The 19277-nt window shown below is 41.3% G+C and overlaps 1 protein-coding gene and 1 long non-coding RNA gene across 8 annotated transcripts in view; one reads left to right on the forward strand and one right to left on the reverse strand.

Moving 5' to 3' along the window:
* LOC138177285 (uncharacterized) overlaps positions 1–19277 on the reverse strand; it is a 60279-nt gene that overhangs the window by 4542 nt on the left and 36460 nt on the right. For 6 of the 7 annotated variants that reach the window (XR_011172464.1, XR_011172469.1, XR_011172465.1 and 3 more), the window contains exon 4: positions 11405–11642. This is a non-coding gene — a long non-coding RNA (uncharacterized lncRNA). Of the gene's footprint in view, positions 1–11404; positions 11643–17317; positions 17461–19277 lie in introns of all 7 variants that reach the window. The other variant, XR_011172470.1, reaches the window with a different exon arrangement.
* On the forward strand, positions 1412–18851 carry LOC138177282 (ficolin-2-like). Its single transcript, XM_069108388.1, has 7 exons — positions 1412–1493; positions 2542–2655; positions 3038–3103; positions 13024–13154; positions 15382–15511; positions 16269–16403; positions 18604–18851. Exons 1-7 carry the CDS (start codon positions 1412–1414, stop codon positions 18849–18851), a joined length of 906 nt encoding a protein of 301 aa, XP_068964489.1.

Raw genomic sequence — 19277 nt, forward strand, 5'->3', positions numbered from 1 at the left:
GTTTCAGACACGGTGAGGTGCATCATAGTATGCACCTAACACCTAATAAGGATAGAGAATCCAGAAGAAGGTGATGAACAGAGTCAAATAATACGGAAGTTTAGGACCAAGAAAAGACACACACACAATGGTGAGGTACATCATAGTATGCACCTAACACCTAATAAGGATAGAGAATCCAGAAGAAGGTGATGAACAGAGTCAAATAATACAGAAGTTTAGGACCAAGAAAAGACACACACACAATGGTGAGGTGCATCATAGGAGATGTCCAATTGGAGCTGTCCAGGAAACATATGGTGATATATGACCATAACTCAGGAGACAGACTCTGGCTAAAGATAAAGATGGGAAATCATCTACACAAATTGATAACTGAATCCATGGGAGTTGATGAGATAAATAAAGCAAGAGAAAGTATAGAGTGGAGCTTCTTAATCTGGTATATGTGAACTTGGGTTTATTATTGTTATCATTTTATTATTTTGACAAATGCATTTCAATATATTTCCTTTGTAATTCTATGTATTTTATGCCTTTAAAAACATTTTAAGAAGGGGTTCATAGGCTTCACCAGACTACCAAAGGTGTCCATGACACAGAAAAGGCTAAGAATCTCTGACATAGAGAGAGAAAAAGGAAAAGAGCTCAGGGTAGAGGCTTGTGAGATGCTCATGTTTAGTTAGCATGACATGAATGAAGAATCAGTAAAAGACACTGAGAAAGAATAGACAAATAGGAGGAGAATCCAGAGAGGGAAGTGTCATGAAAACCTAATGAGGATAGAGAATCCAGAAGAAGGTGATGAACAGAGTCAAATAATGCAGAAGTTTAGGACCAAGAAAAGACACACATACAAATATATATATACATATATATGTAAATATATTAAATATATAAATGCATATATGTATATGCCTGGAGAGAGTGTGCACATTTATTAAGCACTTTGTGAAAAACACTGTGTTTAATTTTGGGAATATAAATACAAGTCAAAACAAAACAAAACAAAAAAAGATAGTGCCTACCCTCAAGAAGCTTACATCATAATGGTCAAAGACAACACATAAAGGAGATAGAAACTGAGGATTCAGAAAGCCCAAAGAAGGCTTTCCTCTACACTTTATAGATGTCTTACTCCCTTATTTATCTCACTGGATCTAAAAGGTCAGTCCACTCACTCTAACAAAACACAACTCTCATCACCCTTGACTTCCAGGCTGTCCAAGTTCAAGGGCTAATAACTTGAAGAATTTCTCATCTAAATGGAATGGAGATAGCTAAGCAGGGTAGGAAAACCAGCTGGCAAGTGGGCAGGACTAAGAAATCAGGGAGGAGTTAATCCTCGTGCTCAGAGGCTATAACTCTTGACATAGAAAGAGCACTAGACACACAAGAGGAACCCCCAAACATGAAGAGGTCAGTTCAGCTATCCCTGGGAGGATTCTTCTGGGTCCTCACCATTCTGTGCCAGGCTGAAAACTCATGCCCAGGTAAGCAAGGGTAATTCTTTTACAACTATATTTAACTTCCAAGGACAATTTTCCTTCAGGAAGAGCCACCAGGAATGATCGATGAGTCTTTATCTCCTCTTTACAACAAGGAACAGGTAAAACTCCCCCATGTCCCAGGGACCTCTCTTGGCTCCCCAGATCAGAAAGCCCAGGAGTAGTGCTGCCAGTAAAGATATTAGTGGGTCTGAAGAGTTTCATGGGGCTCAGCTGACAGTCTGCAAGACTTGAAGTTGACTCTAAAGGTTGTTGATGAGGTCAGTGTCACCATGCAGGTAAAAATTCCCAATTCACAAAAATCCAGGCTCACTGAAAAGATCAAACAGGGATAGAAACACCCTGTCCTCCTGCTCAGTTATTTTACAGAAGGATCCTTCACTTTGTAAAGTAATTCCCCACAAGACTCTTAATAACAGGCTTCTTTTGTGTGTATATGATATAATCCCTTATATGCACAATTTTTTATTGTATAAAGGAAGGTCACCTGTTGTCTCTATAGGTGTCACTGAAAGATGAACAATTGCAGAGGATCTTGCTTATAGTCAGTTGTCAACTCTAATACTTGTTTATTTGATCTAAAGTTTCTACTTACTAGGATAACAAAGATAGTAGGCCTTTAATAAATGTATGTTAAGTGAATGGTACAGATAAATAAACTTTGTAAAATTTGCGGTTAAAATGAAATTCAGTCAAGGTTTTCCTTTCCTCACAATTTTGATTCAGGTAATTTTTGCTCAAAGATAATTAGACAGACAGACAGACAGACAGATAGATGGATGGATAGATAGAGCTATGAACAAATAAATAAATAATAGCTTTTTTAAAAATAGTAACATTAAAAACATTACCATGAATCATGTATTTACTCATTTTTCCCCTGTTGGAGACACATGTGTAATGTGATCATTTGAGGCTAAGAATTACAGTTATTTCAGGCAGAATCTTTTTTGCTGCTTCTACCATCTGAAGAAGAAGGCATCAGCTTCTTGGGCCTCTCAACCTAAGTGTAGGCCCTTATTGTATATTTCAGCAGTGAAGGTGACAGATCTAGAATCCTCAGGGAAGGTCTTCATAATCCAAGGGTGCTCAGGAGTTCCTGGAGCCCCAGGAGCCAAAGGAGAAGCTGGCATTGCTGGAGAGAGAGGTATGTGGTTGCCCTGGAAGATCCTTTATCAGGGAGGGGAGAAGAAAAAGAAATAAAGGGAGAGAAACTGGGAAGAAAGGGAGGGAATAGGAGGGAGAAAAGAAAAAGGAATAGAAGAGAAATGAGATTTTTAAAAATCTCTCTTTGTGTCCTTTTCCCCACCTCTCCCCCAGAGCCCAATAAGCCTAATTCTGCAGAGCTCTCCTATCTCCATCCCTATTTCCACTTCTGTCCTTGGATTCAAACTAGGCTAAGGGCAGCCATGATCTTCATCCTTGGGTCCAGAATAGCTAAGGCTGCCCCTTCCTACCCCATTTAAGTGGTAGTCAGGAGTCTCATCTTTATCCTAAAAGGACCTAATCTTTCATCCTTGTATTTGCAGGTCCTCCAGGAAACCCAGGCAAAGCTGGCCCAATGGGAAGCAAAGGTAAGAGAGGACAATGCCTCAGCATCTTTGATATACAGCTAATAACAGAGGCTCTCCAGTACCTGCCTCTATTGCAATTCATCACCCACTTACTAAGTGACTTATTTGTGTGAAGCACTGGACTAACTGCTAGCAAAATGCCTTAAGATGTAAATGGAAGGGCTGATCTGTATATCACTAAAAAGGAAAAATTTGGTAAAGTCAAGGGGAGAATTTATTTTGCTCCAATCCCAGAGTGAGTTGTTGCCTGATTTTTCTGGATCTGGAAGGGGAGAACTTTTTAAAAGGAAGTACAAATATGGCATCTTCTTTTGCATTTTGTCAAACCCTCATCCCTGAAAAAGTAGGGAATTGATATGTTTCCAGAATCAAAGGTTTCCAATTGAAGATTATTACATTATATGAGAGCATGACACCTACTGGTAAAGTGAGGTATTGCTACGTAGCTCTGCCAGGCATCCATAGATTCCTCTTCATTAAATGGTAGAGTTATAAAAGAGTTTGGAGTCCAGTTACGAATATCCAGACCAAAGGAGAAAATGAGGGCTCCTGGTACAAAAGAGATGCTAGTCTCCAGAAAGGATAGTATGATGATAGGAAAATTAAAGCTTTTCCAGGAACTACATAGCAATTCTGATCAACTTCAGCAGAGGTGTCAAGCACACAGCTCACAACACACTCAAATACTGCCCAAAACAGATTAAAATGTAATTGGGAAATATTTAACAAAATAAATTAAAACACAATATAACACAAATAATATTAATTTTAAAACTGATTCAATAAGTGACCCACAAAGATCTTTATGTACATATTAGTCACCCCTCTTTCTTGAGTTTGACACCCCTGATCTAAGTACAACACCCATTATGTCATGGTGCTACAGATCACCAACTTAGTCCTTTACTCTCCAAGCATTTACAACTCAGTTTCTGGAGATTTTTTTCTGTGCAGAAGAATCTCCAACTTTATAATGAAAGTTGAAGGGAAAATGGTACTCTCTTTTTAGAAATTCCCTTTACAGCCTTCTTTGCTGAGATATATCTATTATTTAAAGAGGAAAAGTGCTATAATTAAACACACTCCCAAAAGACATTGAGCATGTACATGTGTACATACATGTGTGCACACTCACACACATACTCACACAAGTATTGCTGAGTTATCACAATACCTAATAAATGCAGCTTCCTCCAGTGGAGAACTCCCCCTGGGCTGGAAGAACAGGTCAGGAGTACCAGACCCAGTGATTATACTTTAGATTTCTGTCCAAGACCCCAGTGTATGTTTGGTTTTTATGGAGTCAAAGCTAAAAGGTTGATGGACTGCTATAATTCCTTTCCTGGGCACACAGATGTTGGTGGATACAGAGAATAGAGAACCAAGACATTATAGGAGAAGAATCAAGCAAGAAGGGACCCTAGAATGAGATCCACTCTACTTATATTATTTCTGAAATATAAACGAACAGAATCCTGGTAGTAACCCTAAGAGATCATAAAGTCTATCTTCTGCCTCCAGAAAGGGCTAAAATTAAACCATCTCAATGCAATTGAATTTAATAGACTGAGGATATACCGGTAAATAAGGCATAGGCCTTTCAAGGAGTTAAGGAGATAATTCAGGTGCACAAATAGATGTGTGTATATATATATATATATATATATATATATATATATATATAGTAATATATATGTATGTATACATATATACATATATATAATACTCTGTGTTGGTTCACTCCTCTAATCTCACCCACATAAGCAGGTTGGGTCCTCAGAGGGGCAGCTATTATAAATATTCTTATGGGGGCGGCTAGGTGGAGCAGTGAATAGAGTACTGGCCCTGGAGTCAGGAGGACCTGAGTTCAAATCCTACCTCAGACACTTAACACTAGCCATGTGACCTTGGGCAAGTCACTTAATCCCAATTACCCTGCCCTCCCCCCCTCCAAAAAAGAGTAAAAAAAAACTATTCTTATGGTTCTAGTAGTAACCTTGAGAATGGTAGATGATGAGAAGATAGGGAATGTACTGAGGTGTAGTCTTACTACTATTGCTCCCAAGCCCCCACCAGTATACTTCCCAGATGGCACAATTAACAAATGCATTTACTCAAAAGGCAAAGTAAGAACAATAATTACATAATATTCCACTCAATAACCTGGGATGTAGTCTCCCTCAAATACATGTAGTATCTATAGGAAGTGAATTCAAATTTAAAGTAACTTGGTAGTGAGGCATACCTGTAGCAAAAACATGAGGCCAAGGCAACTTAGAACTCTGGAAATGTTGTCATCAATATCTTTTTCTCAGCATCTGTCCTCACAATGGCTCATTGATAGATGTGGCAGATGTGTTGGACACATGGCTCTGCTTCTAAGCTAAGCTGCTCCACAACTAAAGGGCCCCCCACTATTCTGCTAGGATGTGCCTCTTGGCTTCTGGGGCAGTGTTGCACTCCTTCAGAAAGGGCAAAAAACCTTAACCTGAGATTTACAGAAATTATCCAGATCTGTTCCCTTGGTTGGGCCCTGAAGGGTTTTCACCTCCTTGGCAATGTCAGGAGAGAAAAGCATATAGCCTCTCTTCCATCAGGTTCTGGGGTCTTCCCTTAGATCAGTCTTCCTTCCCAAATCCAATGGCCTTTTCTCATTCTCTTTGACCTCCCTGTAGCCATTGACACTATTAATCACTCTTCCTTGATACTCTCTTCTCTCCAGGTTTTCAGGACACCACTTTCTCCTGGTTTTTCTCCTACCTGTCTGACCATTTCTCAGTCTCCTTTGCTCACTACCCCTAGAGATCACGCCCTTTAACCACATATCTCCCTGAGGGTTCTGTCCTGGGTCCTCTTCTCTTCTCCCTCTATACTACTTCCCTTGGTGATCCCATGGATTTAATTACTATTTCTATGCTGATGATTCTCAAATCAACACTTCCTACTCCAATCTCTCTGCTGACTTCCAATCCCACATCTCTAACTGCCTTTCAGACACTTCAAACTGGATGTTCAGAAGAATATTTTAAACCTAATATGTCCAAAATGGAACTCATTATCTTTCCCCCCTAAACCTTTGCCCTTTTCAAACTTCCCTGTCAGTGGTGTCAAGGGGACCACTGTCTTCTCAGTCCCTCAGGCTGGCAATCATTCTAGACTCTCTACTACCGTGTTTCCCCGATAATAAGACCTATCCCGAAAATAAGCCCTCCCCTTACTGTGTAAGATTCCTCTAAAATAAGCCCTATTGAGATTGCTACTGTAGTGAAGGTGATCCCCTGCGCTACACGCTACATTACGGTACCCTCTGTATGCACCCCCCTCCCCCCCCAATCAGAGCTGCAGCAGTGAGCACGTCATCCTGTTCTTCCCCAGTGATTTGCTTGCTGGCGCCATTGAGAGCAGTGCCGAGGAGGAGAGCTGAGGCAGGACAACATAAGCCCTCCCCTGAAAATAAGCCCTCTGGTGTTTTTCTTTCCAAAAAAATTAATAAGACTGTGTCTTATTATCGGGGAAACACGGTATCTCTCATTCCCCATATCCAATCAGTTGCCAAAGCCTGTCAATTTCATCTTTATAACATCTCTCATTTGTGCCCTGCTCTCTCCTCTGACATTGCTATCATTCAAGGGCAGGCCTTCATCACCTAACACCTGGACTATTTGCCTCAAGTTTCCACTCACTCCAGCACACTGTTAATTCAGTCAAGAAAGCAATTTTTCTAAAGCTAAGGTCCAACTATGTCACCCCTCTACTTAATAGACTCAATAAACTTTCTATCACCTCCAGGATCAAATACAAAATCCTCTGTTTGGCATTCAAGGCCCATCTCTCCCTCCCTCCCTCTCTCTCTCTCTCTCTCTCTCTCTCTCTCTCTCTCTCTCTCTCTCACACACACACACACACACACACACACACAGAGTATTCTTTGATCCAGTGACACTGGGCTCCTTGCTATTCCACAAACAAGACATTCCATCTTTTGGCTCTGAGCATTTTCATTGGCTGAACCTCATTCCTGGAATGTTCTCTCTCCCTCCTCATCTCTGCCTTTTCCTTCAAGTCCCAAATAAAATGCCCTCTACTAAGAGAAGCTTTTCCTAGCCCTCCTTAATTCTAATGCTTACTCTCTTTTCATTCCTTCCCATTTATACGTTTGTTTGTATATTTTCGTCTCCTGATTGATTGTGAGTTCCTTAAGAAAAGGGACTGCTTTTTCATCATTCTTTGTATTTGTAGCAATTAGCATAGTTCCTGGCATATCATAGATGCCTAATAAATGCTTATTAACTGATCAACTGTTTCAGAGCTGGATACCCTCAGTGAGAGACTTCTTCTAACTTATGTGATTAACCAGTATACTTACTAAATCCTCATCCCCTCAGGCTAAGCCATAAACAAGTTTAACCCTAAATCTCACATTTACCCAATAATTACAAAGAATTCTGGGGTTCAGCGTTCTCCAGTTAATAACTCTAAAGTTTAGGGGTGGCCAGGTGGCTCAGCGAGTAAGAGCATCGGCTCCAGTGTCACGATGACCTGGGGATCAAATCCGGGAGCAGATACTTAGCACCACACCCAGAAATAACCGGCCATGTAACCTTGAGCAAGTTACCTAACCCCGATTGCTTTAAAAAAAAAAATTTTTTTTAAATAACTCTAAAGTTCTCTCATTGATCACATGCAAGTGAGCATCTGGGAAACAAGGTACTGAGGTTGTCTTTGCCCAAGATAAGTGGTCTCATCTGGCTGCTTTCTTAGTGTTTTTCATATTCAACTCATACTCCCTTTCAATCAGCAATGCCAGTGTCTAAAAGGGGACAAAACCTTACACAAATGGATAGAAAAGAAGCACAAAATGTCCTTAGATATTCTCAATATCTAAGGCAATGAACAGTTAACTGATATACTTGCCTATGGTCTGCCAATGAAGTCAGCCAGAACCCACTGGTTGAGTCTCAACCTCTTCATGTCACTGGCATCTAGGCCAAGATTATACTTCTGGGCTTGACTTTAACTTGAGAACCCACATCCAGCTCTAAAATTATCTTTCTACAATTTTTTTAAAGTATCCCTCCATATCTGTTTTATATACAAAGTTCCCTTTCCTCCTTCCTTCCCTCCCTCCCCCCCACCTCCTTTCTCTTTCCACACAGGGAATCATACCCTTAACCACTGGGGTTTATGGGCTGAATTTCTTTTTATGGGCTATGCCTTAAACCCAAACCACTCTGGCTCTCATTTACTGGTGAATAATATGTCCCAGTCCAAGCCTCACTTGGTCATTGTTTGGATTCTGATGGCTCAGAGTGAGTATAGATAGCAACTATTTCTGTTTTGGCCAAAAACCCTGAGGGTCTTCTCCTTCCAGATTTTATCTATCCATCTATCTATCTATCTATCTATCTATCCATCCATCCATCTATCTATTAACATTCTTTGACTAATCTTTACCTAGACTTAGTCACTGAACAGGCATCATCTCTGACAAACTGAGACCTGGGAAAGACCTTAGCTTAAAAAGGTCAAGGTTTCCCACTGCATCAAGAACCATCTCCAGCTGTCCTTGATCTATGTCTTGCCATTGGACCCAATGGTTCCAGAAGAGAGAATAACACTGGTGATTTTGTACAGACCTCCCTCATTTAAATCTAATTCACTTGCAAGTCATGATATCTCCCTCCTGATGTCATGGTCCTCTTTGAGAAAAAGAACAAACAACAACCTGTGAGTAGTAGCAACTGCCCCACTGGGGACCCAACTGGCCAGTTCCAGTTGAGCAACACTCACTCTTTCTTTCTTTCTTTCTTTCTTTCTTTCTTTCTTTCTTTCTTTCTTTCTTTCTTTCTTTCTTTCCTTCTTTATTTCTTTCTTTCCTTCTTTCTCTTTCCTTCTTTCCTTCTTTCTTTCCTTCTTTCCTTTCTTTCCTTTTCTTTCTTTCTTTCTTTCTTTCTCTTTCCTTCCTTCTTTCTTTCTTCCTTCCCTCTCTTCCTCCCTCCTCTTCCTCTGTCCACATAGGGTATCATACCCTTACCTAGGACACTCTGCCCAAAGGAATGCAAATTTTGATTACTGGAACCTAGCAAGATATCTTGGGGCATACAGGTTAGATTTTTTATGAACCATGCCTTAAACCCAAATCATTCTGGCTCTCATTGATTGACCAGTAATGGGTCCCAGCCCAAGCCTCACTTGGTTATTTTTTTTGTCTTCTGATTGCTCAGAGTGAGTGAGTATTTCTGTTTTGGTCAGAAACCCTGAGATTCTTCCCCTCCCAACCTGACATTATATCATATCATATTATATACTTGGTAAAAAAGGCCATTATTTGCCTCATTTCTACCTAGCCTTACTGGCTGAATGGGTTTTGCCTCAAACAAACTAAGACCTGGGAAAAACCTTAGCTTAAAAAGTCCAAGGTTTCTCACTGCATCCAGGGCCATCTCCAGTCATTCTGATCTATATCTTGCCATTGGACCCAAATGGCTCCAGAGGAAAGAGTGAGACTGGTAACTTTGCACAGCCCTCCCTCACTTAAATTCCATTCATTTTCAAGTCATGACATCTCCTTCTTTGAGAATAAGGAACAAACAACAACATACAAAGTGCTGCTCTATACTTAATACAGTCCCAGGGAATAAGTCTATAGCTATAGCCAATACATGACTAAGCCAATACATACTAAAGCTGTAGCCAATACAAGAGTATCAAGAGGAAAGGAGGAGGGAGCTCATTCTCCTGACTTAATTGCAGTTTATCCCCTGGGTTGTTAGATAGGATTACATTTCCCCCTATCACCAATTGCATAACTGGACAGACTCCAGGGAAGTGTGTAGTTGGCAACTCTTACTGGTCATAATCAGCATCAAGAAAATTATTTCCCAGAACAACAAGAACGGAAAAACTTCTCTAGAACAGCCAAGAATTAAAACTGATTTCTCTCTTCCAGGAGAAAAAGGAGCCCCAGGGATGACATCTTCCTTTGGTGAGAATATTCCCCATAATTCCCCATAACAAGTTTGGAGAGCTATGTGTGAAGAGGAAGAAAATACTCTTAGTTTGAGGGGGTCCTTTCTCCCCAGACTCCAAGTTGTAGGCCTCTTCTGCCTGCACATGTGCAATCCTGACATTGTGACCCAGGAGCTAGGTGGTGCAGTGCACAGGGCTTTGATCCTGGAGTTAGGAAAACCCAAGTTCAAATCTAGTCTCAGATACTTCCTAGCTATGTGACCTTGGGCAAGTCACTTACCCTTTGTCTGCTTCAGTTTCCTTAACTGTAAAATGAGGGTAACAACAGCACCTACCTCACAGGGTTGTTGTAAGGACCAGAGAAGATATTTATAAGGTGCTTAGCACAGTTCATGGCATATAATATGTTCTATATAAATGATCATTCCCCTCGGTTCCCTTCTCTATGCTCCCTACCCTTGGCCAGCTGTTCTCTGGTACTTTTAAAGCTCTTAAAAGGAAAGGAGGGAATAACTGAAACAGAAGACCAAGGCAACATAATTAAGTTGCACCTCTGATGGGGCTCTTTAGAATACTAGGGTCACAGATTTTAAAAATGGGCCCAAGTGGCCGGGAAGCATCCTATCCTCTATGGAAGAATTGTTCAGTAGTTCAGTTGTGTCTGACTCTTCATGACCCTATGGACCACAGCACACCAATACTGTCCATGAGATTTTCTTGGCAAATATATTAAAGTGGTTTGTCATTTCCTTCTCCAATAGATTAAGGCAAACAGAGGTTTAAGTTTGCTCAAAGTCACACAGCTAGTAAATATGAGGCCAGATTTGAAATTGGGTCTTCCTAACTCCAGGCTTAGTGCCCTATCCACTGATCCACCTACCTACCTCATGGAAGAATTACCAAAAATTAAAATTTAAAGCAGGAAGAAAGATCAGAATTTAAAGAAGAAGAGATATTTGAGAGAATTAATCTTGCATGTACTAGAGTCACAACAGGTATCTCTTCTGGGTGTCTCTGGAAGGTATTGGTCTGTGCTTGATTTCTTGAGGAATAGAGAACTACCAAGAGAGGTGAGGCCAAGAGGAAGAGTCAATACCCTTCTCAGTTTCTTCTGATACATATACTTGGGGTGAAATCAAAGGAGCTAACATGGACCCTGTGCCCCATGTATCATGTTTGATCCTCTGAACTTTGCCCCATTTTTCCTTTCATCTCTAGGAGCAAAGGATCTAGAAAACATGCTGTGTAAGAATGGTAAGTGTGGCCCTGGATGGCAGGAGAAGCAGCTGAAAGGTAACACCAAGTTTGGAATCAGTGAACATGAATCCAAAGCCCAAACCTGACACTTCTTACCTGTATAACTTCAGGCAAGTCATTTAATTCCTCTGATTCCTTTTCCTCATCTGTAGAATGAAGGAATTGGACTAGGTGGACTTTTTGGTCCCTTCCAGGTAAAAATCTATAATCCTATGGGAGCAGCCCCTCTAAGGACAGGGCATCAGCTCTCTGGACATTGCTCAGGAAAGATGGGCATCCCATGATACCTGGGTCTAGAGAGGGACCACCAGAGCTCCATCAGCCTCTAGAACACCTGAGGGAGAGAGAAGGAAGGACAAGTGAAATGACTTTCACCATCACTTTGTAGGCTTGGGTTTATAAGACTGGAATTTCAGAACTGATGATTTTGTCTTGGACACTATGTCTGAGTATATGGTAGCTGACACCAGGGGAACAATCTGATCTAGGTCAGGACAGGGACTGAACTTGTGACTTCACTGTTATCATGAACTCCTGGAAGAGAAAATTCTCTCCTCTAATGTAGATTGTCATTTTGCTTCCATTCATAGTCTTAGAGAGTTAGCTAGAACACTAAGACATTAAGTGATCTGCCCAGCATCACAGAGCCAGGATGTGACAGGCAGAACAAAGACCACCTGACTCAGATGCCAGTTCTCTATGCACTTTGCCACACTGCCTCTCTTCAGGTTACAACTTAAAAAAAAAAAAGCAACACAGGCCTTGCCCTCAAGACACTTGCAGTCTAATAGGAGCAACACAACATGCACATCAATAAGTATGAAAGGAGGTAAACTAGGATAAGGACAAAAGAAAGATGGAGGCAACAGGTAAAGGATATGGAGATAAAGGATGGAGGTGGCCAAGTCTTACCAGAGAAAAGTTTTAACACCAGGAAGTGTGCTCCAGGCATGGAGTGTGCTCCTTAAACACACAGAAGCAGGGGATCAGGGTCAGTTTGGTACAGAGTAAGTAAATCACAGTGAAGAAATTAGAGTGGAATAAAGGTAGAATGGAACCATATTGTAGATGGCCTTACATACCAGACTAAGGAATTTGGATTTTTTTTATGACCATCAGGAAGCCCCTGAAGGTTTTTGAGCATGGGAGCAACAGAATCAGACTGTGCACTAAGAAGGTAAATTTTGCAGCTGCATAAAAGAGAGAGGAGAGAAAGGAGGCAGGAAGGCCAGTAGTCAGATGAGGTACTGAACTAGGGTGGTAGCTGTATGAGTAAAAAAAGAGATCAATCTGAGAGATGTAAGAAGACAAAATTGACAACACTTGGCAACTGATTGTAGGCAGAGTGGTGAGGGAGATGAGAATGATGGCCCCATCAACAAAAATAGAAAAGTTGAAAAGAGGGGCCGCTTTAGGAGGGAAGATGGTGAGTTCAGGTATGAACATGTTTTTGAAGTGCCAGTGGGAGTCAGTCACTTGGAGATATAAGACTGGAGACAAGGGGAGAGATTAGGGCTGGAAACATAGATTTGGGGATCAACTGAATAGAGGTGATCATAGAAGCCATGAGAATGGACCAGACCAGTAGGGAGAAAGAAAGAGGGAAAAAAAAGAAGCAGACCAAGGAAAAAGCCTTGGGTACACCTTGTTTCATGTAGGCATTTTCAACCTGAGCTAGATTCACCTCCTTTATCACTTGGCATTTCCCCGCTCTCCAGGGCCAAGAACCTGCAAGGATCTACTGGCCCAGGGGAAGATCCTGAGTGGCTGGTACACCATCTATCCCTATGACTGCACTGCTTTGACTGTGCTGTGTGACATGGACACCGATGGCGGGGGATGGACTGTGAGTGACTACCGCCAGGAGCAGGCTGGCCTGGTCCCGCATCACTTCCTTTCTCTATACCTCTGTTTCTCCATCTTTAAAATGAAGGAATTTGACTTCCAGCTTTGACATTCTACAGTTCTGTGGAGGGAACCAACACCCATAATGAATTACACTTTGTGAGGAGCCTGCTCAGGTCCTCTTTTCTCATCACTAACCTTCCTGACTAAGTAGCTATTCATAGAATCTAGAAACCAAGAGAGGGAATGGGACCTTCACTGATCCTGTAGTCCAGTGGTGTCAAACTCAAATAGAAGCAGGAGGCACTAAACTATACACTAAAGACCACATTGACTTTTTTAAATTGCATATATTTAAAAAATTTTTCCCCCAATGATATGTTTAAACAACTTTTCACATATTGACTTTTGAAGCCACATATTAACACTATCATGATTTATTATATTTTTATTTATTTTGTTAAATATTTTCCAATTACAGCTTAATCTGTTTTGAGCCACACTAGGGAGTGTTGTGGGTCACATGTGGCTATAGGCACCATGTTTGACACCTCTACTGTAATCCATTTTCCTTTCCTTCTAACTTATAAGGCCTCCCTGAAGTATTTCTGTATTGTTAGGAAAGAGGTTCCACAGCTATAGAGACTATTGCCTATTTCTGAATCCAAGAACACTTCTCATTGGAAAAATCTCCTTTGGGTCTTACCTGACTTCCTTAGCAATAAAATTTTATCTCCTCTTATTCTTTCTTCAGGGGAGATGGAGAAGGGTTGGTCAGTGAGTTCCTTATAATAACCATCATGTGTTTGAAAGCAGTTAAGTCTGGTCCTTAGTTTTCTATTCTCCAGGAAGAACTAGTCTCGAACTAAATCAAGAAGAAATTGCCTACGGTTTAGTGGGAAAGTCTTCAGGATGGAGAGGTCTTCTGACTATATGGTCTACAAAAGAGCATGTTAACTAGAGGACCCTGGGGGGATTTCATTCTTCCAAACATAATCACAGAATCATGGAATCAGAAAGGACCTCAGACTTCATTTACTCCAACCAATATCTGAACAGAAATCTCTTCAACCATTTCCCAGACAAGTGAGCATCCAGAATCTATCTGAAGATCTTCAATGAGGAGAAATTCATTGTCTCCCAAGGCAGCCCATTAAACTATGGAACTCTCTTTGCTAGTTGTTGTAGGCAGCAAGTGTCAATAGCCAGCAAGGTAGGCTAAGCTACCCATGTACTGGAAGAAGGGGATATCCCATCCCCACCCGATCTGTGTAAGCCTAACTTTCTTTCAACTCTCTCCTCCCTCAAAGGAGAAGGACCTTGCTTTCAAACCTACCCCTTCCAAAATGGTGGCCATCAATTGAAAAGGGGAAGTTCTCTTACCCATGCTTCACTGCTGACAGCCTGCCACTTTCACAGGCTCCTAATTTATTTCCAGGATTATCTAATTCCATATGTCAGGTTTGCAAGGTCTAGCAATGTTCTCCTTTGCCCTAATAGCTTCAAGTCCCCAGACCAAGCTGCTGACTCAACTTTCTGTCTCCTCAAAGTCAAGAATACTTCCTCTCTTATTTTCTTCTTATTTGTAATCCTTAAAGAACACATGCACCCAGCTTAGCATTTTGGCTGGGCAACGGGGTTTTATAATAGTTAAATAAGATCTAAATTGAAAGCAACAGATGGTTCTCCCCATACCCCTGTAGGCCTGGTCTCTTATGCTAATTCTTACCTCCTCAGAGCTCCAGATCCCTGAGCTGCCTTTCTGGACCCCCATGTACCACCATACAATGTCACTCCAGGTTTTTTGATAGACTGTCTCATATCTTAAATCTCTCACCAGATGCTTGCTACCATCTCAACTCTATTCTCTCCTGGCTTACTTGTCTCTTGAGTCTCTTCTTCTTCCTACATCAGAGTCAAATCACCCCTTTGCCAAGTCTGTGTGCTCCCAAAGACAGGCTACATTCTACTGAGGCAAAATCTTTCTGTGACTTCTACCTATTGCTCCTGATCCTACATTCTGGGATTATATACAGGGGTGGGGAACCTATAGCCTCGAGGCCACATGTGGTCATGGGTTCCCCACCCATGACTATAAAACAATCCTAATGCTTCATCCATATGACAACCTTTCAAGCACTTGAAAATAGATACTCTATCCACTCATAATCTTTAGTTTTCCAGACTATACATATTCACCTCTATTCCCTCCTCTTCTTCCACCATAGGTTTTCCAAAGACGAGCTGATGGGTCTGTGAATTTCTTCCGGGACTGGGCTGCATACAAGAGAGGCTTTGGCAGTCATCTAGGAGAATTTTGGATGGGAAATGAAAACCTCCACCGCCTGACAACTCAGAGTAAAAATCTCATCATCTCTACCCACATTCCTCTGGGTCCAGGTCTATAGATATAGTACACATACACAGAGCAGGATGATCCCTGCATGGTATGATGTGGATACCACTAGAAAATGCTCCTTTGCTCAAAAGTATCTCCCTACGTCTTTGTCACAGACACTAGAAGACTATCAATAGAGGATCATTCCTTTAGCTCCTTTAGCTTTAGAAGGATCTCTAGTCAATTCAGTTCAGTCCAATTCAATTCAACAAACATTTATTAAGTATCTACTATATACCAGGTTTTGTTTCTATGAGGTTTTTTCCCCTTCACACAGACATTCTATAAATATAGAAATCTAGACTCTCTATAAATATTAATGTAACTATTCACATTCTAAATGTGAGTCCACAACCATAGACAGGCATCAAAAACTGATGACATACTAGTGGGGGAATGAAAATACCTAATATTGACAGTCTCAATATAAATCAAACTGTGAAAATGGTAGACAGGCTAAGGAAAGGCAGAGACCATGCTCATAGACAAACCTGGGGACAACATTTGTAGGTGCAACTTGTCACAAGAGCCCTGGGGGTTGGAGAAGTCCAGGAGCCCTATCAATAGGAAGTGAATAAAGAAAGTAGAAATGTAATAAATTAAAGCAGCTATGCTGAAACTTCAAGCTCTAAAGACAGTCCAGTTTGGAGGCAGCAAGGTATCCTTAGGAAAGAGGAGCTAACTAATAGAACAAAATTTCATACCCTTTCTAAACAGGAAACAACGAACTCCGAATCGACCTCCAAGACTTTGACCAAAACTATTTCTTTGCCAAGTACACATCATTCCAGATTCTAGGAGAGACAGAGAAATATAAGCTGATTCTAGGAAACTTTGTGGATGGGAATGCAGGTAGGTTATCCACGTATCTGTGACAGGTAGTGGACTCCAGGGAAGAAGTGAAGGGTCATGTATTCAAATGTCCCCCACAAAGACATGTCTCTTAAGAAAAGGCACTGCTTTTCCACCACCTTGCCCCTGCAACTCTGGCTGCCGTTTCTGGTTTCATGGTCAGAGCTTTCTGCCTCCCTACAATCTATGACTTAGGTACAATCCCAAGGATGTAAAACCATTGGATACTCTCTGAAACAGCTCAAGAGAGACTCTCCCTGGGTTCTGATACTTGCTCCATCACTGACCTTGGGCAAGTCAAGCCTCAATTACACCATCTACAAGAAGAGGGGGTTGGATGAGATCATCTCTAAGGTATTCATTCCAGTGGTATGTAATGTTATGATCTATTAAAATGAGGAGGTCACATGCTCTTGTGTCTACCCCTCAGGAACTGACGGCTCCACTGTCCATATGAAGCATTCTTTGGCATAGTTATGGGATAATGGCAACACAAAGCTTAATGGCAGATTTCACATATTAGAATAGCTTCTAAAGGTCACACAGCTAGTCTAGCCCCCAGGAACCAGAAAACCTAAGAGGGATGATTAGACAATATATATGTATTAGAAAGAATTGGCTAGAGAAAGGTTCTTCAAGGGGAAGCCTTGTAGAAATTCTACGAAAGGTTGTAGGTGTAGGATAAAGAAGATGGGAGACAGATTACTTGGGGGCAGAGAAAGACCCTGGATAATACAAAAAGCTGCCTCCCTTGGAAGCATGTAGTAAGTGCTTAATAAATGCTAGCTGGGTCTCTTCTTTTTTATATAGTTAGCCCCAATCCTTCCCCTGAGCTCTAGTCCCACATAATGGACCAAGATATTCCACCAGGACTTCAGACTCAACATATCCAGAATTTGAACTTTTCATCTTACCCAATAAACTTGCCTTCCTCCCAGATTTCCTATTTCTCTCAAGAGTACCACTATCTTTCCAGAGCACCAGATTCAAAATCAAATCTTTTCATCTTCTTGCTCTTCTCGACCCTGATGCAGTTAGTTTCCAAGGCCTGTCAGTTCTATAAGAGAAAAGGGAACAAGTAAGAAAGCACCTACTATGTTCCAGGCATTGGGCAAAGCGCTTTCCATGTTATTTCATTTGTTCCTCACAACAATTCTGTAAAAAGTAGGTACTATTATTTCTATTTTATAGTTGAGGAAAAGGAGATAGAGATTAGGTGACTTGCCTAGGGTCATACAGCTACTAAGTGTCTGATCTGGATTTGAACTGAGATTCTTCTGACTCTAGGCCCAGCACTCTATCCACTGAACTACTTACTTACCTTCTAGAAAATCTCTCAATTCTGTCCCCTTCTCTTTACTTACAATTCTACCACCCTAGCTGAGGCCCTAATCACCTCTGATCTGGGCTATTTTAATAGCTTCTTAAGTGGTTTCTCTTCATCCAGTCTCTCCCCTTATTCATCCTTCACACCATTCCCAAAATACTCTTCCTCAGACACAAATTTGATCAAGTCATTCTCCAGCATGAAATGGGAAGTCATTAGTGTAACATTCAAGGCCCTTTATAGTTTGCCTCCGATCTCCTTATTTCACATTAGGCCATCATACACCTTACAATGCAGCCAAATTGGAAGCCTAGGTGATCTCTCAATTCAATATATTAACTCTTGCCTCTTTATATTCATTCAAGCCCCATGCCTAGCTTGCACTTGCTCCTCATCTCTGCCTTTTCTATCTTTTTTCAAGATTCAGATCAGATACCTCATTACTTCGAAGCTTTTCTTAATACTCTCAATTTCTAGTGCTGTCTCTGCACTTCTGCAGTTTATAACCTATGCAACCTTGGACAAGTCAATTAAGCACTCTGAGCTCAGTTTCCTTATCTAAAAATAGAGTTCAACACTACATAGACTCTGAGGTCCCTCCCAGCTCTAAATCATTTCTTATCATCTCTCGCCATTTCTCTCCCTCTCTCTGTCTTTCCTCTCTCTCCTCTCTTCTCTCTTCATCTCTCTTCTTACCCAGATATGTTAAATGGCTACCCAATTAATCAATGACAGAGCCAGGGCTGGGACCCAGGTGTCCCTAGGGCCACTTCACTGCCCATTTCTCTAATTTCCTTTGCATACTTTTGGAACATCATGGGGGAGAACAGAGCTGGACAACTAAGAGTTTTGGTTGTACTCTAATCTCTGCAGGCGATTCAATGGGCTACCACAATAACAAGTCATTTACCACCAAGGACCAAGACAATGATGAATATTCCTCCAATTGTGCCGAGACGTTCAAGGGGGCCTGGTGGTATGGAAGCTGCCACAATTCTAATCTAAATGCGCTCTACCTCCAGGGAAAACATGAAAGCTATGCCAATGGAATCAACTGGAAGTCTGGAAAAGGGCACTATTATTCTTACAAGATATCTGAAATGAAGTTCAGGCCTGTCTAACCGCAGATACTCTGCAGCTATTGAAAGAATTCAGGACCAGACTCTTAGGGGAGGGCGTTACACAGGGAGTTGTCGTTGTGGGCAAGATGGCGCACAGATGCCACTGCTTTTTGGGGGGAGGGGGAGCTTTTAAAGGTAATTCTACACAAGTTCTAAAGGCGTGGAAATGCCTTAAGAATGCTTTCTGCTCAATTTCTTTCTCCACTTTCATCTCCACTCTATTCCCACTATCACCATCCCAGGGCAGGCCCTCATCACCTCATATCTGTAGTATCATAATAACCTCCTGCCTGGTCTCCCTCTTTCAGTATTCTCCAATGCCTACATAGCTATAATACATATTTCTGCCCCAGAAATCTTCCCAAAACACATCTCTAAACATGTTTGATGTTAGATGCATATGTACCAGATGGTTCCATGGCTACA

This window comes from Petaurus breviceps, unplaced genomic scaffold (genome assembly GCF_028583685.1).
Source record: "Petaurus breviceps papuanus isolate PSGF00001 unplaced genomic scaffold, PetGlider_PUasm1.0 90383, whole genome shotgun sequence".
Classification (NCBI taxonomy): Eukaryota; Metazoa; Chordata; class Mammalia; order Diprotodontia; family Petauridae; genus Petaurus; species Petaurus breviceps.